Source organism: Prorops nasuta, unplaced genomic scaffold (genome assembly GCF_024137725.1).
Source record: "Prorops nasuta isolate Cenicafe-Biocafe unplaced genomic scaffold, Cenicafe_Pnas_1.2 PNAS00006, whole genome shotgun sequence".
NCBI classification, from domain to species: domain Eukaryota; kingdom Metazoa; phylum Arthropoda; class Insecta; order Hymenoptera; family Bethylidae; genus Prorops; species Prorops nasuta.
In genome coordinates, this window is record NW_027116803.1 from 2,263,485 (window position 1) to 2,274,598 (window position 11,114).

At 31.4% G+C, this 11,114-nt stretch overlaps 3 protein-coding genes across 3 annotated transcripts; 2 read left to right on the forward strand and 1 right to left on the reverse strand.

Moving 5' to 3' along the window:
* Positions 1–2,536: 2,536 nt before the first annotated feature.
* Positions 2,537–4,694, forward strand: LOC136774140 (dolichyl-diphosphooligosaccharide--protein glycosyltransferase subunit 1). Its single transcript, XM_066728251.1, has one exon. It carries the CDS (start codon positions 2,656–2,658, stop codon positions 4,489–4,491), a length of 1,836 nt encoding a protein of 611 aa, XP_066584348.1. The 5' UTR covers positions 2,537–2,655; the 3' UTR covers positions 4,492–4,694.
* A 387-nt stretch (positions 4,695–5,081) lies between these two features.
* On the forward strand, positions 5,082–7,180 carry LOC136774182 (deoxyribonuclease TATDN1). Its single transcript, XM_066728330.1, has 5 exons — positions 5,082–5,222; positions 5,357–5,536; positions 5,892–6,285; positions 6,346–6,549; positions 6,625–7,180. Exons 1-5 carry the CDS (start codon positions 5,183–5,185, stop codon positions 6,728–6,730), a joined length of 924 nt encoding a protein of 307 aa, XP_066584427.1. The 5' UTR covers positions 5,082–5,182; the 3' UTR covers positions 6,731–7,180.
* Positions 7,181–7,322: 142 nt separating this feature from the next.
* Positions 7,323–11,046, reverse strand: Tmem214 (Transmembrane protein 214). The gene is made up of 9 exons (XM_066728329.1): positions 10,831–11,046; positions 10,527–10,732; positions 9,760–10,452; positions 9,476–9,686; positions 9,260–9,399; positions 8,368–8,494; positions 8,031–8,296; positions 7,802–7,953; positions 7,323–7,730 (listed from the first exon to the last, which is right to left on the reverse strand). Exons 1-9 carry the CDS (start codon positions 10,955–10,957, stop codon positions 7,604–7,606), a joined length of 2,049 nt encoding a protein of 682 aa, XP_066584426.1. The 5' UTR covers positions 10,958–11,046; the 3' UTR covers positions 7,323–7,603.
* Between the last annotated feature and the right edge of the window lie 68 nt (positions 11,047–11,114).

The window sequence follows — 11,114 nt, forward strand, 5'->3', positions numbered from 1 at the left end:
AGTATGAGAAGTAAATATTTCATGATGCGATTCAGTATGGCCGTATATTGGTAGCACGTAAATATAATCATTTCGAATATATTACCAATGAATATAGTATTCGGTAAGGTTTCTTTAATCTTGAAGTAGACTAGTGAGCCTTGGAAAGCATGAGGCTAGAAAGCCGAATGAAAAGCAGCTCGTACGTGGCACGATCGAGAACGTGCGAAATGTCCTTTCGCGAGGAAGCACGTGAAATTACAGGATTATAAGCTACTTCCTTCTATAGATGCTTGCTCATTTCGAGCCTCGCGAAGAAGTCTAAAAGCCACCTGAGCATCGGCACGTCTTTGCTGAGATTCGCTGAAATCTCTGGATCAGGTATTTATGGAGTGAAACTCCTCAGGAATAGCTGCGCTTGTCTTTTCGCCTTTCGCCTAATTTTACTTTGAAATGCTTATTTTATCTGCAGAACCTTAACAGCTACCTGCTAATTCATGAATATGCTGATTATATCGTGATTCTCTGGGATGCTAATGTTGGAAAAGCACTTCTTGACCACAAATTTCAAACTTTACAAAATTGTCGCTAAGGATATTACTTTTGAGTAACATCACAAGTAATTGGTAATTATTCTTTTCAGATTTCCACTCTCCTTAAAGAAATATGATTATTCATCGCCTTCATGCCATTCCGCAACGATTTTATTAGCTGACGATAGGTAATCCACATTAAAACTTGCAGCTATATAAAGATCGCATGTCTCTAAAGACATTCAAAAGATGAAGAATAATTCATTTTGTATAAATGTTTCTTCAAAAATATTTTCTGGCGTACCCATATATGGTAATAAAGAAAATTGCGTTTAATCGTGTATTAATAAGATGCAGGTGTGGTAGATGTTACAATTTTATATCTTCGTAGGTACTTTTGTTTCCAAGAGTTCTGCAGATAAGTTGAAAAAAAGGGGATAAAGCAGCCAGAGCTGAAAGTCGGTAAAAAACATCCCTATAATATCTCTTGAAAATTTATTGACAATATAGTTTCATAATAATAAATTTTAATACGATATTGATGTTGTCAAAGCCCATGGAAATAAAATTACCTAGGATGTAATTGAAATGATTAAAGATACAATTTTTAATTAACGATTTTTATTTGAAAGATCTCCAAAAGTAAAAATAATATAAATGACTTTATATTAAATCTTTAGGTCGAAACTGTTGAAATCTAGTAAATACCTACCATTTGCGATAATGTTTCGAATACATCTACAAAAAAGTCTGTTATACCATTCGTTATCTTCGTTGTAAATTTAGAATTACAAAAGTTTACAGACACTTGGTTTTGTTCCCATTAAACTTATAACGTTTCATAATTTTTTCAATCTCTCATATTTTATGTTTCTTCTAAATTTTGTAGACGCGTAGGTTGAAGAGGATTGAACATTTGCAATTATTTTCTTAACGAACTTCGGATTTTATTAAAAGGCAAGTATACAAATTCCTCTGAAAAACTACAGAATAATTAACATTATTTTAATATTACTTATGAATATAGGGACCTCCTCCGATAAGATCCTGATCAGAACCTTGTCCCGTAGTCTGATAAAGATATTACCAGAGGAGGCGTTACATTTTGATTCGTATCCGAATAAGTTTCCCTCTTTTCTGGGCCTTACAAGACCTTATACGGAAGCCTTACCAAAGCCTGATCTGGGTCCAGGGCATTATCCTGTAACATAATCAATAAGATGTTATTAGGGGAGGCGTTAAATATTTTTACCGGTATCTAAATAGGTCTTCCTTATCAAGATTTCACAGTCCTCCTGAGCTAGACTTCCTTCAAATTATATCCATATCAGACGCGCGGTTTAGACTATGACACTCATCATTGTTCATCTCATGCAATAATACGAATGAAGATATTCCAGCATATTTTTAAATGTGTCGGGATTGAATGTCGGGAAAGAATATTTGGGATCTTCCATTTAAGTTCAGAACATGCAATATACTGCTAAATGCTGATTTCTAGCCGCAATTTTTTGCTAACATTTAGCAATCGCTAGCTTAACTGATAAAAACTAGGGCCTGAGTCTATAGACGAAATTTAAACTTAAACTCATATTTAAGGCCGGAAAAATCTACAGCCTATGTTACATATCTTATAGAGCTTGTAAAATGGAATTATATAAGATTAAATTTCAATTATAGCACAGTATCAATAAACCAAACTAAGATGGAATTTTAATTTAGCAAATACTTAAAACGAAGATCGAGCTAAGCATTGTATTGAAAGTTAAGGTGAGACAATTGATCTTATATAATCAAAACCGTACTAAATTTAAATTTTGTTTATTGATACCGCCCCGTATGATTCCATTCCAACCTACAAGTGCTACAACCTGTTGGCGAGATTACAAACTATTACTTCATATCACTTTCGACAGATGGCTATACGGGTATCTCAAATAACGCTTCAGATGAAATGTTGGCGTTGGCGCCACCGACTGAGTAAGGATTTTGAGGATTACTGCTGATTAGTGATTACTGGCTACTGCTTCAATGCCACGTCTGCCCACAGCGGTCTTGTCAATTGTTTGCGTGTTTAACCTATAACCGGTGATAGGTGAAAACACTCAAGGAGCGAGTTTTTAATTAAAAGTAAAAATTCAAAATGTTACGAAAATTAGTTCGAAATACATCACATTCGTGGATATTTTGTTTAGCAATAGCATGTATTTTGTACATTTGTAACACCGAAGCCGCCAACCTCGTGGAGCCGGGATTAAGCTTGAAGAATGTGGACAAACATATCGATTTGCAATCCCAATTAACAAAAATTACATCAAGGCAGGTGTTGGAAAACTCTGGTAGTAGTCGGATTAAAAGTTTTCTCTTTGCAATACACGCTGAAGATAAAAGTACCCTTAGTTACATTGGAGCATTTAGAGATCCTGGACACGTAGAGCTTAAAATAAATGAGGTTAAGATAAGTGAATATAAAGATGTACTTTTCTACTCAATAGAGCTTAAAGATCCATTGGCTCCAGGTAGAACTACATCTGTTGAAGTTGAAACAGTTTTTTCTCACAAGCTAGTACCTCACCCTAAAGAGATCACTCAGAAGGAGAAGCAGCTTGTAAAATTCATAGGAAATTTATATCTGTACTCACCATACTCTATTGCTAAACAAACTACAGTTGTTTCTCTACCATCCCGGCATATTGAGAGCTATTCAAAAGTCAAGCCATTCTCCTTGGCAGATTCCACAATTACTTATGGGTTGTATGAAAACCTTCCACCATTTTCATACGAGAGACTTGAAGTACACTTTGAAAACAATAATAAATTCTTAACTGTCACAAAGATTGAAAGAACTATTGAAATATCACATTGGGGAAACATTGCTGTAGAGGAAAATATTGATTTACTACACACTGGTGCATTGCTAAAGGGTTCATTTTCTCGTTATGAGTATGCAAGGGAATCAAAATCTGGCCAAGCAAGTATCCAAAGTTTTGATACTATTCTGCCTGCAGCAGCATCAGATATTTATTACAGAGATGAGATTGGTAACATTTCTACATCCCACATGCGTGTCAAGAAAGATTCTGTAGAAGTTAATTTAAGACCAAGATTTCCACTGTTTGGTGGATGGAAAACTAAATATACAATTGGTTATAATGTTCCAAGTTATGAGTATTTATTCCAGTCTGGTGATGAATATCTTCTTGAAATGAGATTGCTAGACCATATATTTGATGATATGGTTGTAGATGAATTGATTGTAAAGATAATACTGCCTGAAGGTTGTCGTAATATTGAATTAAATCTTCCATACTCAGCAACAAGATTACCAGATTCCTTACATTACACTTATTTGGACACAACTGGACGTCCTGTAATTTCTATAATGAAGACTAACCTTGTAGAAAATCATATTCAAAACTTTAAGTTAAAATACAACTTTCCTCGTATATTGATGTTCCAAGAACCTTTGCTGGTTGCAGCAGCATTGTTTTTACTTTACTTACTTGTTATTACTTATGTTCGCTTGGATTTCTCTATTGATAAAGATGAAACTTCTGAATGTAAATTGCGTATTGCTGGGCAATGTGAGAAGATTCTAGCTGCTCAAGATCGTAGGGTCTCATCTTACAATGATCTGGATGATCAACTTGTTAATTTAAAAACTAATAAAGATGTTAGTGCTTTTCTATCTTCAATAAAAAGTATTAATCAAGAATACAAGACTGCAACTAGTTTAGTTGTTGAATTGGCTCAAAAGTTGAAAGGAGAGTCAGGTGACATGCATGATCGTGTTCAAGAATTACAAAAACATGATAGAGCATTGAAAGAACTTTATAATCAACAGCAATCACTTTATGTTGATAAATTAGTTCCAGGAAAAATAGGAAGGCAAGCATTTGTTGAAGCTGAGACTGCTATTGCAAAGAAGAAAGAAGAATATGTGGAAAAAATAAATGCTATAGTAAAGTCACTTCAGTAATGACACTTATTATCTGTAAAAAGAATTCTATAAAAGACTTAATTCAGTTACGAAAAAACTATTAGATTGCCTATTAATCAGTTCATATTTTATACATTTAATAGTTATAGAATTGGATATATTCAGTGCAACATTTAAATACATTTCTTATATCATCTAAAATTTGTGTAACATTGTATAATAAATATTAAGATAAAACTGTATATTGTCTACTATTTTATGCAAAATAATTCAGTTTCATTATAACTTATATCAAAGTCATCATTTCAAAGTAAAGTTCATATTTAATAATTAAATTTCTGTTATGCAGTATGTGTATTTTTTAAGAGTAAAATAAAAGAGAATTTTTTGTGATCCTTTTGCAATATAACCCATTTTTTTTTTAATTATAAGCATCTAATTCAAAATTAAATATGCAAGAGGAATGTATAATTAGAGGTAAAATTGGCGGTTATATCATAACACGCGCTTTTAATTTTATACAAAATGTATGAAACTCACCGATATGTTATTGATAAAAATTATAAAAAAAACTGAGTGGGTGGAGAAGTATACATGCTCGCCTCACCTCGCCTCTCACACTATCAGCAGGCACATGTGTCAGTCAACGCCGGTTAAACAAGTACAAACATAAAGACATCTTTGAAATTTCTATGGTTATTTTAGACTATTTTATAACTCTACACGGTTAATGTTTGCACGAAAGATGGCAAATTTGCGAAAGTTTATAGGTAAAATATTTTTACTAAGAAACTGCATGATTAAAGTTGACTGTGAAATTGAGTTACAAAATAAAGAATAAGGTTATATTGACGTATTTAAAACTCGAAGAGTGCTTTATTAAATGTTTTAAATATTGATGTAGATATTGGAGCAAATTTGACTGATCCAATGTACCAAGGTATTTATCATGGCTCGCAAAAACATCAATCAGACTTGGATAAGGTCTTAGAGAGAAGCTGGAACAATAATCTTTCTAAGATCATTATCACTGCTGGAAATGTAGAAGAAAGTAAAAAAGCTCTTGAGCTAGCTAGAACGGATGGTGAATATTTTAAATATATACTTTACAGTGTTTAGTTTATCGATGTACTTTATTATATGTGATTTAGTTGCAAATTAGTTTTAATGAAAGTTTGAAAATATCATTCCTTTTTGCCAAGTTTGTGCATATTATAGCTAATTAAATACTCTTTTCCATAACTGTTTTCTGTAACTTTCTTTTTTTTCTTTTATAAATTTTTGTAAAATTAATTAATAATATGCAAATGTTTTACAATAAGAGCAGCAAGAGCAAACGAAAGGAGATGACTAGTGATTTTAATTTGATTTATTACACAAAAATTTAAGTTTGGAATGTAGATTAATATTTAGACTGGTGATATTTCTTGATATTTCAGAAAGATTATTTTCTACTGTTGGCTGTCATCCTACTCGTTGCAATGAATTTGAAGAGTTTGGAGATCCACAAGCATACCTCAAATCATTAATTGATTTAGCCTTAGATAATAAAGATAAAATCATCGCTATTGGAGAAATGGGTCTAGATTATGATAGGCTACAATTTTGTCCAAAAGAAACACAAAAAAAATATTTTGAAATGCAATTATCCCTGTGCTCAACACTGAAACTTCCAATGTTTTTACACTGCCGTAATGCAACTGAGGATTTTGTGAAAATTTTGAGAAAACATAAAGAGGATCTAACAGCAGGTGTTGTACATTCATTTGATGGAAATCCAGAAGATGCCAATTCAATTTTACAGCTGGGATTATCTATAGGCATTAACGGATGGTAAGATAAAGTTAATTAACTTTTCTTATATAATTTTTTTTTATTATGTACAATTTCTAGCTCTCTTAAAACAGAAGAAAATCTATTTGCTGTCACAACTATCCCTTCGGATAGACTTATGATTGAAACCGATTGTCCCTGGTGTGAAATTAGGCCAACACATGCTTCTGCAAAAGATGTTATAACTCATTTCCCTTCAGTTAAAAAAGAGAAATGGCAACCTGACCGTATGGTGAAGGGACGCAATGAGCCATGTACTATAGTGTAAATATATATTTAATAACTCCGAATGTGAAAAATAATTATAACAATTTCATAGCAATATAAAATTTGTTTTAGACAAATACTGGAGGTCTTAGCACGTATAAGAGACGAAGAAGAGGAATACTTGTGCAATCAAATATATAAAAATACAATGAAACTTTTTTTCCCATACGAGCTATAATGCATTAATTAGCATTATATTTGAAGGTTACAAAACAATTTTTTTGAATCATATTTTTTTGCTAATGTGCTTTTATACATATACAGCTTTATGAAGAGAAAGCTGTAAAAATGCTCAGCTTGAACCAAAAACCTATAAATTCAAAAGTTTTACAGTTAATTGTAAGGATAAAGGAAGCTTTATATTACTTTTTGAGTGTGCAAATGTCACATTCCATTGATCTCTTTAAACAAAAGTTTTAATATATTCTAATTATGGTTATTATTAATTGTATTTATTTGTAAACAAACGTTTTTAGTTAGGTCTTATTTTGGAAATATTTATTAAGAAGTATCATGTTTTGATCTGTTTTCACTATTATTATTAATAATCTTTTATTTATAAATAACGATTCTTTTCTTTATAGATTTTAATTTGTTTTACTGACAGTATATCCTATTCTAGGCTATTACATCAAAGTAGCAATTAAATATTATTAATGGGTTGTATGCATGATTTGTTTTTACATTTCTTTTAACTTCAAAAAAATATCATTAAGACAAATTTTATTAATAACTAAAAAAGTTCATAAATGATGATACATTTTGATAAATGTATAAAAAATTGGTTGACATCTTTAATATCAAATATGAAATCATACTGACAGACATACTAAAGTATTACAATAATTGATTTGATAGTATTTGTTTATTCAGGAGTTATTTTGATGTAATTTCATGATTATTCAAAATGGCCCAATTTGATTCAAAAGAAGCGAAATATTTTAAGTATCACAGGTGAAATGGCCACCACACAATATATTCTTGAAAATAAATGCTGACACATGGAGTTTTCATGACCGATTGTATCGGTTATAAATTATAATAAATGCTTTTATGGTACTTTTGAAAGTGTTTGTACTTTTTCATAAACCCACTCAATAGTTTGACTTGCATATGAATGAGTTGTATCAATAGCTTGGTTGGCATAGCTTTGAAGATTCGCAGGACTCAACTTGCCACTAAAAGAAAAATTTTTAATCTATTATTTCTAGAAAGAAAAAACAGAAATGATTAATCTTATTATACATACACAAAAACATTGGTCTCCAACCATTTAATCAAAATAAAAGTAAGTTCGATTAATTTGTCAAGGAGCTGTAGAGAAAGTAATACAGCAGTTGCTAAAAGTTGTAAGATTCCATCTATTGTTTGTTCCACAATTAGTGGAACATAATATTCAATCTGATAACAAATTTAAAATTTAATAAACATTTCAGTATTGTAAATGGAATGTGATAATATATCAAATGAATACTTACATGTGATATTATATGAATATCATTCTTCTCAGCATATGATGCTACACTGTTGTAAAGTTTGATTGTTAAATTTCTAGTAATAAGCAGAAGGTCTCCTGTTAATTTGACGTAAGGTGAAACAAAATCAACAATTGCTTTGAAGTAAGGCGGAGTAGTCTCTTCTAAAAATATTAAAATCTGCATCCCATAATCCATAGTGGTAGTTAAAACAATTTGTGTATAAGCAATAATTCCACTATCTTTTAAAAATTTTCCTGTACTGGATGCTAAAGAGCAATTACTTCATTATAGGTTTCCTTTAGAAAATAATCAATTTCTTTACAAAATTATGGTATACCTTCAAATGAGCCATGATTCTGACAATCATAAGCTACAAGCCCAGCAATAAGTATCAATAACAGTGTACTTCCTTTTCTCCATGGGAATCGACGTTTCGTTGTAGCTGTCATTTTTTGTAATAGTGTCTATAAGTTTAACAACAAGCAATTAGTGATTTAATCGTATTTAATGACCTTTAACGGTATTTGACGAAGAGTCGATAGGTAGTACAGTTTATAATGCGTAATATGAGTGAGATGTTGAAAGTGAACAAGATCACTTTCTAATACTTTCTAATTGTCCGCATACCTCTGCTTCAATGTTAAATTTAAAAATCCCAGGTATTCTTATCAAAAACTTATGCAGTATATGTAGATATTAACAAATTTGATTATAACGGACGAGACGATGTCAATTTTGTCACTGACTGAACTGACGGCAGTAGCGTAGCGAGCGAGAGCGAGTAGCTAGATATGACCTGTGTCTCTGTGTGGTAAGACAACCCGCCTGACGCGATTGGCTGCGTTCACAATGCTACTATGTATGCAGACAGACTGTGGCTGTATTAGTTGGGTTGGGAAAACTGGGTAATAGCGATCGATACCTATGCCCACATTGCCCACCAACAATAAGCCTAACCTATGATTCTCCCGTATAGTCTAACCTAATCCGATCAAAACTCGAGTAGATGTCAATTGTGGAACGTTATTGCAAAAAATTTATTGAGAATAAATTATCTTGATTCAAACGAAATAATTTGGTTATTTATACTGCTGGCAGTGTAAAAGCAATGAATTATAATAAACAGAAGAAAAGAAAACAGAAATCTCGAGACTTTCACTTGTTTCAAACACCATTAAAGTATTAAAGAAAATTTATACTAAATAAGGTTAAATATTAAAGCAATTTACCTCGCACTCTTTATTGCAAGCATTAATTTGATTTTCATCCTTTTTATTTTTCCACCCCTCATTAAATAATTGGAAAACTTCTAGAGTTGATTTTAATTCTCTTTTCTTCAAAGACTTGGACAAAATGTCCCAGTTTTTATCTACGAGGTAATTATTTTATCATGAGATATTAGTTATTGTACTAGTTAATAGATTAGAACCAACAGATCTACTTACTGATATATCCTAGAAGTTGATAAGATTGATATAAATGCTTGATGTACAAAAATCTCCAAGTTGAAAAACCCATTGGATCTGCTATAAGAGCATCTACTGAAGCTTTTAGTAATTCATTTCGGTAGTTAACGTTTGTTTTTTGAGTTATTTTTATCATCAATTTCTCAAATAATTTTTCATAATTTATATTTTTATCTGTATATAAAATTGCCTATAATAAAATTAATTTTGTCAATGTCCTAATTGAGATTTTATAGCTTGTCTGAATAAAACAAAAAACTCACCCTTAACTTTTCAATAATGACATTAAGCTCATTGAATATTGGAGCAGAAATATTCATTTTCCCAGAATAAATATTTTCAATGATTTCGAGATAAAGAGTAGAAAGACAAAGATTTGTATCTGGCACACTATCATGTCCAAAAACAAGATCATGGAGAATTTGCACTACATAACTACTATAGTTCTTAGACTCCAACAAAGGAGTCATCACTTCATGCCAATTTTTCAATCCTAAATCCAAACACTTTCTTCCACCTTGAGACAAAACCCACAGTAAAGTTAAACAAATAGGTTTTCTATTTTGGTAAGAGTCTCTAAGAGTTGTTAAAATATTAATGCTAGCTTGAGGAATTTCTGGATATAAAAGTGATACAAGTTGTAGAACAATTTTATGCCCCACAACTGGTTGATCTTTGTCCATTCTAGAAACCATGTCATAGAGAAGGGTAGTATAAAATCTTTGAGTAGAATGTCGTCCAACCTTTTTAATAGTTTTATCTAGAGTAGAATAAATGATGTCTGGTACTACACTTAATGGATAATCTCTAGGTTTGCCTGCAAATATGGGGTCTTCTTTGTCAATGGGAATATTTGTGTTAAGATATGTAACACATATTTGCAGCCACTCGAATGGATTTTCAGGATGCTGTGTTTGACTGACAGCTACTAAATTATTAAATTCATTGACATTAATCTGAAATGATGACACACAAATCAATATTTCTCTTTAAAGAGAAAGCAAAGAGAAAGCTAGGTTTCAATTCTTACTGCATTCAGCGCTTCTTGCAATGATTTTGGCTGTTTCTTTTTAAACTGCTGGTCTTTTTTTACAACAGGTTGTTGCTGCTGATGTTTCTGCTGCTTTTTTTTCTCTTCATTTTCCTTAGTTTTATTTTCTTTTCCCTTTTGGACTTTCTTCTCTTCTTTCTTTCCATTGAAATTTTCATAAAGTGTCTTAACTTGACTTAATGGGACTGAAATAAAAAAAAAAAAATATTATCATGCTAATAATCATTTAGGAGATCTTTATGTTATTTTGAAGGTAAAAGTTTATATTAAATTTTAGGCTTACGGAAATCCTCAACTTTCGGTGCGTTTTCAATAAATTTCTTTTTTTCCGCTTTCGAAAGTTTAGCAGCTTTGGCATTATTTTTATCCTTTTTATTTTTGCCAACTACTTCCCATCCGCCTGACGACATGTTACATGAAATAATATGAATTTAGAGAATATATAAAAATTGACAAGAATGACGTGTGAAGGCACCGTACGTAGCACTGCAGGTTTGATAAACTTTAGACGTGTATGCCTCAATCCAAAAATATATATTCCAACATTTCCAATTCCATTCCAACTCG

What these genes read in the sequence shown, in the direction of transcription:
- Tmem214 (XM_066728329.1), bottom strand. Translation starts at nt 10,957, where the DNA reads ATGTCGTCAGGCGGATGGGAAGTAGTTGGCAAAAATAAAAAGGATAAA. An exon ending in TCATTATTGAAAAGTTAAGG is followed by an intron (nt 9,687 to 9,759) that starts GTGAGTTTTTTG and finishes ATTTTATTATAG; the next exon opens with GCAATTTTATATACAGATAA. An exon ending in CTTGCAATAAAGAGTGCGAG is followed by an intron (nt 8,495 to 9,259) that starts GTAAATTGCTTT and finishes TTAAACTTATAG; the next exon opens with ACACTATTACAAAAAATGAC.
- LOC136774140 (XM_066728251.1), top strand. Translation starts at nt 2,656, where the DNA reads ATGTTACGAAAATTAGTTCGAAATACATCACATTCGTGGATATTTTGT.
- LOC136774182 (XM_066728330.1), top strand. Translation starts at nt 5,183, where the DNA reads ATGTTTGCACGAAAGATGGCAAATTTGCGAAAGTTTATAG. An exon ending in AAATTTGCGAAAGTTTATAG is followed by an intron (nt 5,223 to 5,356) that starts GTAAAATATTTT and finishes ATATTGATGTAG; the next exon opens with ATATTGGAGCAAATTTGACT. An exon ending in AATGAGCCATGTACTATAGT is followed by an intron (nt 6,550 to 6,624) that starts GTAAATATATAT and finishes AATTTGTTTTAG; the next exon opens with ACAAATACTGGAGGTCTTAG.